The sequence below is a fragment of the Gymnoscopelus microlampas genome, assembly GCF_963454915.1.
Source record: "Gymnoscopelus microlampas genome assembly, chromosome: 5".
NCBI classification, from domain to species: Eukaryota; Metazoa; Chordata; class Actinopteri; order Myctophiformes; family Myctophidae; genus Gymnoscopelus; species Gymnoscopelus microlampas.
In genome coordinates, this window is record NC_139942.1 from 29000414 (window position 1) to 29018370 (window position 17957).

The following is a 17957-nucleotide window of genomic DNA, read 5'->3' on the forward strand; positions in this document are numbered from 1 at the left end:
TTTTGATATTTTGAAAAATACAAAGAGACAAATCTTGAAAAATGTTAAAATAAATAATATAAAATGAAATAAAATTGAATAATCTTGAAAAAATGTAACAACACAAAGCTAATCTCTGGCTCAAAACCTCTGGCTAAATACAAACCGTAAATTAAACCCATTTTATACGTTGGCTATTTTTTTTTTTTTTACTGTCTATGCCATAATATACGTCTATCATGTCTATGGCATATAGATAGACTACAATATTATGTTATGTACAGAATGAATGAAGCTCTATTGTGTTGTTCTCTCCACTGGAGGGGGCAGTGGTCATGTTTATCAGTGCTAAATGAATTGACTGACTATGATAGTAGCCTGCCTAATCCAGGCATGGGAATCATTCAAGAGTGGACCTATGGTGTGATAGTAGAGTTAATGGGTGAATGTTTTTTTTTTTAAAGATCTTTTTGGGGCTTTTTATGCCTTCATTTAGAGAGGGATAGGGAAAGTAGGCTGACAGGAAATGGGTGACACGCAGCAAAGGTCGTCGGAAACAGGAGTCGAACCCGCGACCTGCTGTCAGGCTGGCATTGCAGCCTAGGGTGCCTGGACCGTCATTCTATGGCCCAGGCCGTTAATGAGTTTTTTGATTGATTGAATACTTTATTAGTCAGAAATGTAAACAGCAAGTGGTACAATCAGACATTAAGGCTAAAAGGATAACACATATAAGTCCTGGGGACTCGTTTCCTTTGTGGTCCAATTCATCAGCATAGCATAAAAAATTAACACAATATTACATGTCATCAACAAGTGCAAAACACTATATGTACAAAGGTGGCAGTGAATGACGCCTCCTTTCGATGAGAATTTACCCCTTGTGATCTGACGTTTTTTCAGGCCAATTTTGAAAGAAATGTGATACACATCCTTTAATGGATGATTGATGACCTTTCTGTTAGATGTGGCAAATATGCTGAAATAACTTTCTGTTATTTTATTGACCCCCCCCCCCCCCCCCCCCCCCCCCCCATGTGAGACACACACACACGCACGCGTGAGTGAGTGTGTACGCCTCATCATTCTGAACTCTCTCACACACAGGGGCCACATTAGCCTTCTTGTGTTTATCTATCAAATTCAACTGAATTAAGCACCTATTTTTTGCACTTTCTTTAACAATATGACATTGAACATGCACTGGAAGTTTGTGCCAAGTGTCTTATGATATTTAATTTTATTTGAGCTAGTTGCTGAACTCATATTGCCAGGGTATTTGTTTAACTCTTAGTAACCTCTCTTCTTTCTGTGTGAGTATAGTGTCCTATAGAAACCTTGTCTTTACTAACAGCCAGCTTTTCAACAGTGTATAAATATTATCAGTACACTGGAACAACGCTGTGTCATGGATGAAGTCATGTTACTCTGACCTTAAAGGGATGTAGCAACTCATAGTGTAACGGCTCATAATGTAATAACGGTTCATAGTGTAATAAACTAAATGTAATAAAAGCTCATAATGTAATAATGAGCTCATAATGTAATAATGAGCTCATAATGTGATTAAAAGATGGACGCATAACTTAACAGATTTTTGCATAATGTAATAATGTGTTAAATTAAGAACCTTACGTAGCGGCTGATAATGTAATAACAGTTGATAATGTAATATTGTTGTTGAGAAAAGTGTTCCATCGTAATAATCAGTATCTGTATCATGTTAGTATATCATGTTCGTATCATGGCCAGTATCATGGTCGGTATCATGTTAGTATCATGGTCAGTGTAATGGTCAGTATTATTGTCAGTATCATGGTCAGTATCATTGTCAGTATCATGGTCGGTATCATGGTCAGTATCTTTCATGGTCAGTATCATTGTCAGTATCATGGTCAGTATCTTTTGAAATATGTAGGTTGGCATTTCTTCCTTGGCCTAGTTGGAATGTGCATGCAAAGTTTCACGGAAATCGCACGCTGTGTTCATGATTTGAGGCATTTTGTTCAAAACGGAGCACTCCTACAAACCTTCGAAGCCAATCTTAGCCAATCAGGATGGAATATGAAAAATCTGAAATACCTGTTTGGTTTAATAACTATAGAGATACTGTGTAACGATTTGCGTGATGGTTGGACAAAATCTCTAGGAGTAATACTTTTTTTTTTGTGTGCAAAAATCGACCTCCTGGTGGCGCTATAACAGGCTGATCTGAAAAATTTGGGGCAGAGATTCTGCTCTGGCATCCTGGGAGTGTGCGTGCACAGTTTCGCTGTGATCGTAATCCATATCATATATACATCTTATCAATAATATTCATCAAAATCTGAATTTTAAGATTGACGATCCACTGCGTTCAAATAAACTGGATATCAGGAGGCTTATTTGGAGGAGGGGAAAAACAACAAAACATTTTATATCCAAATAATTATAGATTTTAGTTTTGTTAAGATTTGGCTGCCAGGCAGCCAAAGTACCAGTACTTTAACAGTCATTTTCGTCCATCGAGGGAGTGTGCGTGCACAGTTTGGCTGCGGTCCAGCCAATGGTGCCGGAGATTAGCTGATCACAGACGGACAGGGAGACCGACACACGGACACACGGACACACAGACGGACGGACAGGGTGCAAAACATAGTCTCGGCCATGCCTTTCGGCCTGGCGGAGACAATGATGGACATAGCATGTCTTTATTACAGTGGATTCAAGGATTCAATGGGTTACTACTGTACTCACAGGACAAGAGAGTAAAAGAAAATATCACCCAATGTTTGAGGCTTTGAGCGCTACCAAAAAACATTTGAGCTTGTTATCTTCCAAAGGATGCTGAAGATGGAGCTGAGAGTAGAGAAGAAAATATGCTCTGTTGTGTCTCATTATGCCGCACAAACAAAGAAACAGGACAATTCTTTTATTTTCTTTGACATATTTATGATATGATGACAGACAGTACACACCCTTCAGGTCTACATGTTGTTGACTATAAATGCTGGCTTATTACCTTATAAATAGCTGGGGGGGGGATTTAGTTGGTGCATCAAACAAGATAAAAGACAGAAATGACAAAACCAGATGATCCAAAATAGAAGGATCTGGTTATTACAAACTTTTCTCAACAATATGGTACGTTATTGCATTATCAATTACATTATGGGCGAGTACGTAAGGTTCTTAATGCAACAATTAATACATTATTAAATTATACACAAATCTGTTATTACGTTGCTGATGCTTATACACTCACATTCACACATTATGATTATTACATTCAGTATTTAGATATTTGACATTCATTGTATAAGCCCTATTTGGGTTTCCTTTCTCACCTGCACTTATTTCTGCGTTGTTTTATTAATAATGTTACCTTTGTACTGTTTTTTAATGTGCAAATAAATTCATAATAAAAAAAAGACATTCATTTTACCTGACACGCCCCCTTCCTTTACAAACCCATTAACTTCAATCAAATTCCATTTTAACCATAATGGATTCATTGAAAACACCTGTCCTCGGTTCTGGGGACTGATATTGTCCTTCTAATGCGTGACCACTTGAACATCAGCATACCTATTCTAGGGGAAGCATTCACCAAAAATAGCAGATCTGTGCTTGTAGATCGGCTATTTATGGCGAAGAGATATGGTGTAGATGGAAAAAAGTGGGCCAAGTACAGTTGTACTACATGTAACTCATGTCCGTTTTACTAAGAATAGAGGGTTTAAGTGGTTAAATAAAACTATAGTCATGGCAAATAAAAAGGCTAAATCAGTGGAATTTATCAGTTTGCAATTTCTTTTTAGTTAAGATTGCTTATCCCACTACAGTATCTGTCATTATGAGAACCTGTTTTAAAATGGGCAGTGGTTGCTACTGTATACCGATTAAAGCAACAAATATAGCTATACAGTACCTCACTCTCTCAGTACCTCTTTCTCTCTCAGTATTTTACAGCGCAAGTCATATAGGGGACAAAGTATGAAACGTGACAACATGTTTCAGTTTCATTAACCATTGAATGGGTTCACGTGATAAACTGTGTTAGTTCTTCCTTTAGGCCCACCACCACCTTGACCTCAACCTGCTATCTGCAAGCATGTCTTTCTTCAAAACAAATCGCACCCAATCTGATCAATAGTCACGTGTCACTATTGTACAGTACATTAAAAGGCAGTGCAGAGTGCTTTACTGCAGTGGTTCTCAGTTCGGGGGAACTCCAGATGTCCTTGAGGGGGTTCTGAGGGGTCCCCAGCAAATTGTGTTAAAATATAAGCAATAAGGTCCATAATACACAACAGTAGCATCAAGATCAGTTTAACCACTTGAATCGGCTATTTGAAAATAGTCGATCTACAAGCTCAATGTGTCGCATCGCGACAAACACATTTGGAAAATGTTTAAAACATTTTCGGAAGACAAATCTTGTATGGGTCCCTGGCAATCTGCAAAGTAACTTGTAACTAAAGTTTTCAAATAATTCTAGTGGAGTAAAAAGGTACAATATGTTCCTCTAAGATGTAATAGAGTAGAAGTATAAAGTAGGCCTCTAGAAAAACTGAAATACTCAAGTAAAAGTACCTCAAATGTGCATTAGCACAGTACTTGAGTAGAGGTACTTTCCACCAATGCAGGCCAAAAGCTACAAACAAAGCCAGGGAGCATGGCCAAGTCGTTTCAAAAGTGCATGACCTCTGTGACTTGGAATCACGTTCAGTGATGCTAATGTTGACTTGTAATGTAGACACAAATTAACTCTGTGACTGTATGTTTGATGGGCTTATCTTATAAATGTTCTATCCCTTATAAAACAAATATGGTTAAAAATCTTGCATAGCTTTATGGCAATACACTGTGTGTAGCAACTCAGGTCAGGTAAATGCTTAACTTTATCTCAAGTTATCTAATCCTGATAACCCTGGTCATCTTCAGGGTAAGCATAACACAGATAAGCATGTATTTTATTTCTCGTCTGGGGAATAGTCTGATTTCCTTAATGTGCATGATGCATGATGATGTGTACATTTAACAGAGGTAGTGACTGCAAAGAATGGCTTGAGTTAGTGTAGTCCAAATCTGTGAGAGAGATGTGTTTGCACGCAAGTGAACTTCTGTGTCCTTGGTCAACAGCTCCTGAACAGTTAGCTAGATACGACACTGTTTGCCTTTGATTCAGCAAACAACTCATTCAGCTCATAGATGGGCACAACAAATAATGGACTAGTTGTCCGGTCACTGTATTGGCATGTTCTAAAGATCTTAAAGCAATGTTGATGTTGTAGTAAAACTTTGGGGTGCATCTGGAGCTACTAAGGTGCACTCTACTTATTACAAGAGTGCTAATCTCCACCAGGAGGCACGCCCTACCTCCCTCCATCGTGTGGTGCATTGTGATGACAATGTTTTGGGGCAGTGTGTGCATATGAAAAGACACAGGGCAGTGTGTGGGGAATTGGGCAATGATCATATAGTTTTTTTAATGCCTTTAATGCCTGTTTGTGGAGGGGTGGACTGGGAACACAGGACTTGAATTTGAAAAACAGTAATGTGTCCAAATTGACAAAAATAATTGAATAAAAAAGTATAAGTAAAAGTATACTTAAATCCACAGCCAGTTGCTAATAATGGCTAGTATTCAGTCCAATGCGGAAAGAGGAACCGTCACAATCAATCAATCTCTAAAAACAATTGAGAGTGTGGAAAGACTGGCCGACGGTTCAATTCAATTCAATTACAACAATAATGTTTATACAGTAATGGTATAATATAAGAATGTTAAGATAATATACATTATAGTGGTATAGTGTAATGTTGTAAATCCACGGAGGTGCTCCATGGAGAGGCCCGGTCCGAAGTCACACTCTTGATCTGCAGCTGGGGGTCCGTAATAGCAGTCCATGGAACTGGCGACAAATAGAAAAAAATATATAATACTGGCCAAAAACAATGTTCCAAAAATAGGATTCAGAAATTAACACTTGAAAACTACATTCAAGAAAAACAACACATCAGGAACGCAAGACACTGTTACAGGTTATGCCTTCCATAAAGGCCCTGCCAGCTCTCCCCTGACATTGTCTCTGACTAGCCTCAAGCCAAACTGAACTTTTGATAATTTGTAGCATGCCTGCTCTTAAACAGGTGGGACAAACCAAGCACAAGGATTCTAAATTGCATCAATTATCTCATACAAAGGCAAACCAATGTCCCATGAGTTGATCTACCTACAAATCAATGAAACATGCCACACAATTGCAATTAGTCATTTGACTCAGCTGATGGCGTGTGTGAAGGTCCTTGATTGTGTGATATGAAAACGGTGAACAGAATCGGGCCAAGTGCTTAACTCTAAGGAACTCCACGACCACGTTGCATCTTAGAGATGGAAGAACTAGACTTACAGAATACAATACCAACAGAAGGTGTGACTTAAACCAGGGGTGTCAAACTAATTTTAGTTCACAGGCTGATAGGGCAAAATGAAACTTCATGAACGCCACAAATCACGTTCAACCCAGATTTGGCTAGAACAAGGGATTACATTTGTTCTACTGCTATGCCACAAAAATGTGGAATGCCCTACCAACAGTTAGTCATTAAAACATGTAAATTCTTACTCTCCTTCAAAACCGCTCTAAAAGAGCACTTACAGGTCACGGCAATTCGGAACTGCCCCCTGTAAAAAGTCAAAGCCTACCCTACCCCAATCCTCATACAGTGTACACACACACGCGCACGCGCACACACACACACACACACACACACACACACACACACACACACACACACACACACACACACACACACACACACACACACACACACACACACACACACACACACACACACACACACACACACACACACACACACACACACTGTGGTAATCTCCTCAATTCCTCACTTCTACAGTAGCAGTTAGACGTATCACCACTGTTTTACACCACTGTGGCAATTAGCACCATAAATGATAGATGCTTAGATTTGTCCATAGCCACCCAGTCTGAGATTGTTCAGAAGTGTTTGGTCTATAGAGAGGTTACTGTAGAGCATACTGGAGGTGTTTGCTCCGCAGTGTCTGGACTAGAGAGGCTACTGAAGGGCATAGTGGAGGGTTTACTCTTGGTCAAGCAAGTTAAGTTCAATTCCGCTCTGATAACCTAAAACCAGTTAAATATTGTTAGATTGACTTTCACGACCTGAAAAACAGCTGGTCATGAGATATTGCTATTGCAATGCAGTTAGAAAATGCTGAGGTAAATGCTGAGCAGTATTTCGGATTGTATTTCCTTCTTCCACTCCCTGCAGTTTAGGCTTGGGGATGGGGTTGGTTGGAGCCAATAGGAGCAAATGTCCCCATACTGTAGCCTCTGTCTTCCAGTGTTAATTTAACCTGTCCATTTGGTTACATTTGTACACTCTAAGTTACAAATGGATGGATAAATTAACTCTTAGCCAGCTGAAAGTTAATTGCATTCCATCGTGTGTGTGTGTGTGTGTGTGTGTGTGTGTGTGTGTGTGTGTGTGTGTGTGTGTGTGTGTGTGTGTGTGTGTGTGTGTGTGTGTGTGTGTGTGTGTGTGTGTGTGTGTGGAATGTGTGCAGATGTGTATTTACAGAGTCTGAATGGCCATCAGACGCTAGAGATAAAACACACGTGTACAAATGTATTGATTTAATATCTGTTTATACAACACACTGACGTAGATTCACACTCAAAAGCACAGATTTCCTCAGCAAGAGATTTCCTCACACTTCAGTGGTTGGTTGTGTATCACTGCTATTAGATGAAAACATTATACACTCTAAAATCCACAGTTGTGCATTAGGAGTGCAATAATTAATATAACTAATCGATTTAATTGATACAAATGATAATAAATAAATAACTCAATAAACAATTTATTTTAAATGTATTTATTTTTTAACTTTTTTAAATAGAGTAGCAATTCCCATTCACATACTCAAATTTTACTGTGTAAATTGCAATGGTCAGAAACAGTGTTACTTACAAGTAGACACTTGTTCATTGTAACCCCAACCCTACATGCAACGTAACAGCACACACACTGTAGACGTGTGATGTTCAATGCAAGTTAAGGAAAAAACAAAACAAATTCAGGGTTTGTATTTAATTGTAAAAGCAGCAATTGAACAATGTTCTATTCCAATGGCAGTGAAATTCTAGCAGTCGTTTTACTGTTGAGAGTGAAAAATTATAAAATATTCAAATCATAAACAGCGTTTTCAATATCAAGTCTACAGTTCTGTGACCAGTCAGTCATGAAGTGGTTTAAATATCAAGTCATCAGTTATGTGACTCATTTGAGGGTTAAGAGTCGATCTGTTGTTGTCACGCATTCAACACTTTGCAGTGTCTCTATTGAAAGAGCAAAGTAGGCTGACCGGTTCTTCTGCCTTGGAAATCAGTTAGAAAAACATAATGGTTCTACAGCCGATGCAATGAACAACAAAATCACAGTAGATACGTTTGGTTGTTTCATCAGGAAATGTTCTGATAAATGCACCTATCCTAGTAAAGTACAACGTAAAGCGCAAGAAAAAATATATAAACTAATGAATTGTGATGAACTCCTCTGGCAATGAAGACAGCTAATTTGATCAGTAATTACAGTCAGCTAGCTCTCTGTGTAACTGCTGTGCATTATAGTCCACTGTTAACTTCACTTTGTCCCATTTGCCAGTCCTATATTGCATGAAAGAAAGATGCATGTAATATTTAGCCAAATAAAACTTGTGTCATTATATTATTGTTTCTCTAGCACAGTCACAGTGTTAGTACAGGCAGATATACACTGAAATGCACTCAAGGATTAGCTTGCTATCAGGAACTCCAATGAAATGACTGGACTTTCCTACTTTACTAGTGAATGGGAAGCTACCGATGAAGCGAGGGTAAACTCCATGGTCAGATGGCACCCTCAGATTAAGCTTCAAGGTCAATAAAAGCTACAGTATATATCTCCCACTACAAGGTCAAGTCAGTAAATGTTACTGATAATCATGCAGTGTGATTGATAGAAAGACTTGGCATTTGTGGCTGTCATAGCAACGGCCAAGGCCAAACTCTGTCTATGGCCTAGGTAATACATTAGCTACAGTCAGAGTTCCCTCAGTGAACACTGTCAGGTGTTTGCAAAACATCACGGTGAGATTTTGGGCTATTTCACCCCTCATATTGCAGACATATTCTCTTAGCAACACATGGAATCAGACACAACATAAATATACATCACAGTCTACGCATTTATATACAAAACCTCTTCATTGGCTTTTCTTATATTAAATATATACTATATACTATATACATCTAAAGTAAAGAGAACAGGCCAGGATGCCCAAAAAAATGCATAATAGCCCTTCAACAAAGCGAGTACAACCTCTGCTATTGTAGGGTTAAAGGTTAGGGTACTGCCTAAACCACTTAAACCCTACAGTATATACTTCATTGGCCGGGGTCCGTACTTGGTCCCTCCTTTTTTTCCTCTACACCAAATCTCTTTGGTTAAGATAGGTGATATTCAAGCTCACAATGTGTCACGTGACGCGTCATGAGCCTGTGGATCTGCTGTTTTCGACGAATCTTCACCTATTTTCACAACAGTGAAAGTACAACAAGCACATTTAATTGCCTTCTCCCTTGAACAACTTGAACTTTTGTCTGAAAGAACAGAAAACAGTTCCAACTTCCATCCCTCAAGTTGTGGACAAAAGGTATACAGTAATAGATATCACCAATTTTAGCGCTTGGAATATTGTCCATTATATTGACCTCAGTGGTTCCCTCTCTGGTAATGTCACAGTGAGAGGAGATTGGCTGGATTTCAGCTTATACTTGAAGTCCACGTCATAAGTCGGCTGGAGGATTCCCAGGCCGGCACGGGACTGGTCGAGGGCCGGGACTTTGACCGCAGGGTCCAATAGCTCCATTTCGAAATAGGACAGGGCCAGAGTCAGGAACTGTTTGATCTCGTGCATGGCGAAGAATCTGCCGGGACATTTGGTGACGCCGGAACCAAAGGGCATGCAGTAGTAACGAAGCCGACGGCCACAGCGGTAAAATGTGGTTTTCTCCTGATTGTTCTCATCCAGGAAACGGTCATACTTGTACTCCTGGAAGAAAGGAATGAGGGAGGTGTTAATACATTGTTTCTTTTATTATATTTTTTAAAACATTTTTATACTGACTGACATAGGGATTTGTGTATGTACTGTATATCCAGCACAGTTACTTTTCAGGAAATGTAAAAAAGAACCTGTATCCAATATAGTACCTAATTTAGTCACAAGCTTTGGTTAATACTTTTCATTAGTTAAACATTTTAAAACCCACAGACAGACGTAATCACTTTAAACCTGGCGTTACCTCTTTTGCATAACCATTTATTTTTCAAAATTCTTCAAGATTATAAAAAATAGCACAAATAGCTACAAACTCACAACGCATTGCATTGAAATGCAATGTGAGCTTGTAGATCAACAATTTCTGCTACATTTGTGTGATACGGTTGTACAACAAAGTTTAAAATAGGGCATTAATTGATGAAAAAACAAAAAAAGATGAAATATGGAGATGCAGGTTTATGCCCAACAGCGACATTATGTATTTTGTTCTTGCAGCCTACTGGCTATTGCATCAGGCTCTTCATACTTCTATTTGATAGTCTCCTTTGTATCAATAGGGAAAACATGCTTCTTCTTACATGGGGGTCCTCGTAGATTTCAGGATCAAAGTGCAGCATGGGCGGGTACAGAGCAATGACATCATCCTTCCTTATACGGTAGGCCTCCTGGTTGTCGAGGTGAAGCAAGAAGTCCTCCTTTGCAACGCGCACGTTCATGGAGGCACTGGACAGGCGCATGGCCTCCATTATGACGCTGTCTGTAAAGGCAACAGAGATAAAACATGTTCTGGCTTAGAGGCTTTCAGGAAATGGCACTTTGCTAAAACAATCTCAGAACTGAATCCAGACAAATCGGTCCCACGTTGGGTCCCAAGTGGTGTTACTGTCCACCACCAGTGGTGTAAAGCGAAGTACATTTACGAAGTACTGTACTTAAGTACAATTTTGAGGTATTTTTACTTTTGTGGAGTATTTCCAATTTTCAATACTTTTGTTTCTGCTCGACTACATATCAGAGGCAAATATTGCACTTTTACTTCACAAAAATTATTTGAAAACTTTAGTTAGTAGTTACTTTGCAGATATAAATTATTCTATTATAAAACATACATTGACCACTTTAGCCCTATTTTATACTTTAAGAAAAAAATAGCCGATCTACAAGCTCACAACGCGCTGCGACGCATTGTGAGCTTGTAGATCTGCTATTTTCAAAAATGTTAGTACTTTTACTTTTGGTATATTTTGATACCAATACTTTTGTAATTTTACTCAAATAACATTTTGAGCACAGGCCTTTTACTTGTAACAGAGTATTTTTATATCGTGGTATTGCTACTTTTACTTAAGTAAAATATCTGAGTACATCTTCCACCACTGTCTGGTCACCACTGGTCACCACTGTCACCACTGGTCCCAAGATGACCCCAGCATCACTGTGGGACCTGTACGGGTCAATGTTTACACTTTCATTGTACTTTCATTTGCTGTGTAATAATGCTACATGTACATACCCATAATGGGCATCTTATCCAGCTGCTCCCTGGTCATGGTCAGCTGTGGGTTGTTGTGATCAACCGTTTGACCGGAGCTCTCCAGGATTCTCTGTACCTCTCCACGGACTGCTTTCATTGCTTCTGGACTCCTACAAGAAATATATTCTGTTAGTCTGACTGCAAAGATGCTTACATACACACACTCACTCACTCACTCACATACAGATGTACATAAGAATGCATCAGAGTTTACAGTGCCCTGCTGCAGTCACTAGATCCCTGTCATTCAATTGTACAATTTTATTTTAAAATAAGCTCCTGAGCCACCAGGCGCGTATAACAAAGTTTGTTTGAGTCTATTGTAGGGCTGCCGTCAAGTGTGTTATGATTATAATCCATAGAAGAGAGACATTGAACAAAAATATTGTATTGATTACACTGAACAAATAATAATTGAGAGAATAAATGATACTATGCTGTTGCATATGGTTTGTGCGTTTTTATTTCAGAGGCAGAGCACTTTTAAATCCTCCAGTGACCCCTAAGCACGTTCTCTATTCTCTAACTCAAGTATAGCAAGATAGGGAAATTCCCTCCTGTCTTTAGAACAGAGCTGTTGTAAAACATCAACTATGACATAACATTTATCTGCTCTTAGACAGTTCCCTATCTCATTCTGCACAATATCCACAATAAGCTGTTTGAACTTGATAACTCCTAGCATTTTAGACCTCACTGTTTCTCAGCCTCTCTTTTGGGAGATTTCCCTCACCTCAATAATCCATCACCACATTTTGCTGCACACTTCTTGACACCCAACCTCAAGATGGCAAAATATATATTTTTATAAACCTATAGGCAATTATTACTGACTGTTACCAGTATTACTATGACTGGAATTTTAATGAAGTAACTTAAGCCTTTTATTTTCCATGTCTTATTTATACTTATTTTGTTTATTATTTTCATTTCATCTTTACCTACTTTAGATTGAAAGACAAAGAGCTAGAGTAGCAATGTCATTGTGAGAGACATGAACAGCAGCAGAAAGAAGAACATTACCTGATCAGGTAAAAGAGGCTCCAGAAGGTTGCAGGTAGGGTGTTGGCCTGGGATGCCCAGAGCAGAGCCACATGGGTCCTGGCTTTGCTCAGGTCGTTGAAGGTTGACAAGGCGTCATTGAGCAGGATCCTCATGGAGATCAGGTCTGATAGGTTTTCTCTCTTAGACAGGTTGTCAGCATGCATTGTCTTAGCGAGGTTCTAGTTGAGTTTAAGGAGAGGAGAGGAGAGGAGAGGAGAGGAGGATTTTTATTTGTGCTAACAAGACATTGGTTGGACACACCAAAAAGCTTAGCAGTACCACATGCAAGCTATAGATTTGTGCCTCTTCTGCTACAGAGTGAAACTGGTTTGTTTTGTCATTTTCATCCAAGCTTCGGTAGGAAAAAAACTATTCCACCAACCTCTCTTGCACTGTAGGCACTCTTGAAGACATGGATGGGCAAGCCGGCCACCAGCGCTGGGAAGATCTTGTCAAACTCCTTGAAGTTCTCCAAGGCATTAAGCACTAAGGCTTTCTGTGCTGCCAGGCGAGCCTGTGACTTATCGTCTCCCAGCTCCTTGCCAAACAGAGTCAAGTAACCAGACTCAAACATCACCTAGAGAGGGACAGGAGACATGAGAGCCTGGTAAGATTTGAGGCGGAGAGTCACTTTGCTATGTTGTAAAACTGTTACTGTCACTAGCTGTATGCAACAGCCACTTCACCAAAAGCTCCACCATTACTGACCTTGTAGCAAAAGGCGAAGATGCCGTCCACCTCCCAGCGTTCGGTGCTGGGGCTGAGTGTGTCGGACTTCAACATGACATCCTGAAGGTGGGTCATCATGCTCTCTATCAGAGAGGGAAGAGCCTCACCCTGCAGTGTTTTCAGAAAGGTCTGATGGAGGTTCTCAGTGGTGTGGCCATGGCGAGGGTCAAAACTCTCATGGCCAAATGCCTAAAGGGCAGGTGTGGGCAGAGAAAAGAAAGAAAGATGAGAGATTTAGTCATGTCTGACAGACATATAGACAGAAAATGAAAAATGAATACTTGAATCTCACAAGCAGCATCAAACCTGGCACAAAAACACTCATCTCCACAGCCACACATATACTCACTTTGACAGATGTAGCAAAATGGAATTTCCTCCAGTCCAAGTGCCTGCCCTGGCGGATGACGGAGTGGTATGAGAAGGGATCACACAGGAAGTGTATGTACTGGCCGGCTATCTTGCAGGTGAAAATGTGTCCGTACTTCTTCTGTCGGCTGCGGAGGAACTCCAGAGGGTTGGCCCCAAACTGCAGGGCACAGCCCAGGTACGGGATCCAGCCGTTTTCAACCACTGGCTCTCCAGGTTGCCTGAGAACGCATTTAATATTCTGATTAATAAGTATGCTGCTTCTTTCAGTCAGTAAAAGCGCTACAATGCTACACTGCATAAAGTCACCCGATTAAAGGATGTGAATGAAGGAATGAATAGCTGGATGGATGAATATGGCTGTATAAGAAAATAGATGAATGGATGGAAAGATTAATTGAATAATAACATTATTACAGGAAGTGTAAAGTGAAACACACCCTAGTTGGATTCAGATCCAAAATCAACCTCACACCCTTCAAAATATTTGTCTTAGCAACGGTGCAAAGCAACGTTCCCTGTTGAATTGTTGCTCTCATGCTGTTGAAATTAATAATGCTCATCAGAGCTGATGACATAATTACGGCACCTATAAAGTGAATTAGTTCGGCAGACAACCAAGAAAATGTTTCTGTCATACTCAACCAACCACACAGAAAAGCCACCAATACAAATCATGTTGTGAACACCAATACCAAGTCAGAACTGCAATAGCATTCAAATATTACCAAATTAACTGAAACTAATTTAGATGCTAAGCTGTCCTTGGTTTCATTATCATGTTTGCAACATCCAACCAATTACTTCTCTTCTAGCTAGCATTGTAATTCTACTGTACATGCTTGGTGATTTTATGGAAGGTTTTAGCTGACTCTTGCCTACAGTATAACCATTATGATTTTAGAAAAAAGATTAAAGGAAAAAAGGAATCATCCCCAATTGGGTTGGTGGATGAATAGAGAGTCTTATTATAATATTGTTGTTTCTCCATGTCATCAAGTCAGTTATCTAACACTAACAGTAGCAGCACCTCCCTCATAAAATTATTCAGCTGACTGTATGACTCTGACATCATCCATACAGAAAATAGACAACCATATATAACAGCTAAATCCTGAATACACATAGCAAAGGGTTCATGAATCATCAACAGTGCTCATAATTTCATCAGTACTTCAACATTTTACTCAATAGTTGTCCCCCCCCCCTCTCTCTCTCTCTCTCTCTCTCTCTCTCTCTTATTTAATATAATGTATGTATACACTGTATAATGTGTGTAGGTACACAGTATGTATGTACCGTATGTACAGAAGATTATCTTTGAAATATTTCTGTAAAGTCTTGGCAGAAGTAATTGTGTTTAATTTACAGGACAAGTGGTTTAAGGATGTGACTCTTGTTTATTTCCCCTTGACCACAAGTAACCCAAACCTGTCAACCTTTGACTCTGTTTTAACAGCTACAGCATCCTAACCCTCATATCACAAAAATACATTTTAAATCTAACTAAAGGCAGCATCAGAAACACAAGCTTCTCATACATTAATAAAAACAAATCTTAAAGCAGTCTTACCTGTGCCTTGTTCCCACAGCCAGCCACAGTAAGCAGCATAATCCCACCAGCACTGCCCAGATCAGAGCTATGCTTATTATCATGGTGAAGATGAGGGGAGTACGATCCTACCCAGGAAGATATAGGCTACCCTATAGGAAACTAGTTACTGGTCCTCCACACAACAACACACTGTAGCACACCTTCAGTACAGCCACGTGCAACAACGGCTCTCCAACTATGACTGCACAGGTTATCGTGTGGTAACTCCACCAGCTGCCTGTCAGCTGCCTATCTGACAGATGTTACGGTGATGGGTGATGTTACTGTGTGTTGACACGCACACACACCAGCACGCAGCTATCTCAGATGTCAGATTCCCAGAGTGGATCCCTTTAAGGATTGCAATATTCCAAACTGAACAGTCTAAAAGCTTACATCCGAGACAATGTGGCTACAACAACAAACACGACTTCTCTGCTTCTGAAAGGAGGCAAAGCAAATTGGTTGTAAGGTAGTGAGGATGAATGTTGACTGCTGCAGTGTGTGCATGACTCAGGTATTTATACTCTTCTTATGCTCTCATGGGGAGTGTGTAATGGAGGCGTGACTGAACCCCCCCCCCCCCCCCCCATTGTGTGTGATTAGAGCTTGTCTATCACCGAGGGTAACCTGTTACTGAAATAACTAGGAACTCATTCCATGGCGTAGTAGAGGGTGGGTGTGTGTGTGTGTGTGTGTGTGTGTGTGTGTGTGTGTGTGTGTGTGTGTGTGTGTGTGTGTGTGTGTGTGTGTGTGTGTGTGTGTGTGTGTGTGTGTGTGTGTGTGTGTGTGTGTGTGTGTGTGTGTGTGTGTGTGTGTGTGCGCGCGCGCGCGTGCCTGTGAAAGGGAAAGAGAGATGGCCTTGACTTGTGTCACCTGAAGGACAGGCAGACTGTATACCTTGATAGTACTGGTGGGTTGGCAAATAGATTCAAGGTCCCTGCTTGTTTCAGTGTTTGGCCTCATACAACTTGTTGCAATGTTTGGCCTCATACAACTATTGTTTAAAGTCCTGGACTCAGAAATACATTTTAATAATGTTGATGGTTTCAATTAATTTTTTCATTACCCACTTAAGCCCTATATACAGTACTCACAAAAATATCCGATCTACAACTCATGATGTGTCACATTGCGACGTGTTGTAAGCTTGTAGATTGGCAAACATGTTGAATTTTTGATACATTTCTTTTTTCCATCTTTGGAAATGTTTGAACCTTTTTGCCCGTGCTCAAAATAGGGACACCAGTTAGAAAATGGTTAAGTAAAACATCCTGTCAGGATGAAGTTGAGAAACATTCCTCTCAGGTTGCATCTTGCCCGTTGTTGGAACACAAGGAATGCTATAAGTGGTCACAAATATTATGAGAATGAAAATCACTAGACTCTGAAATAAAGGGTCTCCCGTTCAATGTCAAGTCACTTCATGTCAAGTCAAATTGTACTGTAGTCACAAATCAGCTCCCAAAGGGCTGCACATAACACAAAAAAACTATGATGATAATGCATCACAATTCTACATCCAGATGTGAAAACATGTACTGTATAATTGGATTCACAAATTAAGCTGTGTGTCTGCTCACTACACAGTTTGCAGAGGGAATGTGTATTAGTTCAAATGTACTGTAATGACCACAACAGACCTCCCAGCAGTTGTGTGGATTACTGAACCGGCATGCCGGGCCCATGCAGGCCCAGGGGCTCCAGAGCTCAGGGGGCCACTCAGCCAGAGCCTCTCTGAGTGAAGTTGCTGTTATTAACTTGCATTTCTTGTCACATAGTCAGAGGGATTAGTCATTCATGTCAATAACATGTGAGCTCCAAATGTATACTGCTGAAAATAAATTACTCCATACAATATGGGCCCCCAACTCTGTGGGGAGAAATCCCCCCCCCCCCCCCCCCCCCCCCCCCCCAACACACACACACACACACACACACACACACACACACACACACGCACACGCATACAGTACACACATTTTTTTGTTTTTATTAATATTAGAGATGGCTTAAACTTAACTCTTGTTGTCTTGAATTTACTGATTTACTTCTTCGGTTACTTCAGCTCAAGCCAATTTCTCTCTCGCTCTCTCTCTCTAGCTGTCGAGAGAGAGAGAGAGAGAGAGAGAGAGAGAGAGAGAGAGAGAGAGAGAGAGAGAGAGAGAGAGAGAGAGAGAGAGAGAGGAATGAATAAAGTACCATTACAAAGTGATAAGATATGGTGTTCTAGTCTGGCTCCAGACCATAGACCCCGCCCACTCACTGAGTGGGCTTCAGTATGATAATCAGGCTAATGGTGTTCCTGTCTGGAGAGAATAGAACATACCGTGTGTGTGTGTGTGTGTGTGTGTGTGTGTGTGTGTGTGTGTGTGTGTGTGTGCGCGCGCGTGTGTGTTGTACTTCCCTTGTTACATTTGCTCTCTCAGTTCTCTCTCACGCTCCTTCATTGTCATATTTTAGACTCTAGAGCAGTGGTTCTCAAAGTGGGGTTTCCAAATGGACCCGTACAAGTCTGTAACTCTGAGAGCGTAAGTAGGGTAGGGGTCCATTTGGTTCCACTTGTACAC

At 40.3% G+C, this 17957-nt stretch overlaps 1 protein-coding gene across 1 annotated transcript; it reads right to left on the reverse strand.

Annotated features, from left to right (window-relative positions):
* Positions 1-7934: 7934 nt before the first annotated feature.
* On the reverse strand, positions 7935-15504 carry cyp7a1 (cytochrome P450, family 7, subfamily A, polypeptide 1). The gene is made up of 8 exons (XM_084058306.1): positions 15367-15504; positions 13774-14014; positions 13404-13613; positions 13078-13272; positions 12675-12874; positions 11631-11761; positions 10696-10874; positions 7935-10105 (listed from the first exon to the last, which is right to left on the reverse strand). Exons 1-8 carry the CDS (start codon positions 15447-15449, stop codon positions 9755-9757), a joined length of 1590 nt encoding a protein of 529 aa, XP_083914432.1. The 5' UTR covers positions 15450-15504; the 3' UTR covers positions 7935-9754.
* Positions 15505-17957: the final 2453 nt, after the last annotated feature.

What these genes read in the sequence shown, in the direction of transcription:
- cyp7a1 (XM_084058306.1), bottom strand. Translation starts at nt 15,449, where the DNA reads ATGATAATAAGCATAGCTCTGATCTGGGCAGTGCTGGTGGGATTATGC. An exon ending in GCTGTGGGAACAAGGCACAG is followed by an intron (nt 14,015 to 15,366) that starts GTAAGACTGCTT and finishes ATGCGTTCTCAG; the next exon opens with GCAACCTGGAGAGCCAGTGG. An exon ending in TCTTCGCCTTTTGCTACAAG is followed by an intron (nt 13,273 to 13,403) that starts GTCAGTAATGGT and finishes GTCCCTCTCTAG; the next exon opens with GTGATGTTTGAGTCTGGTTA.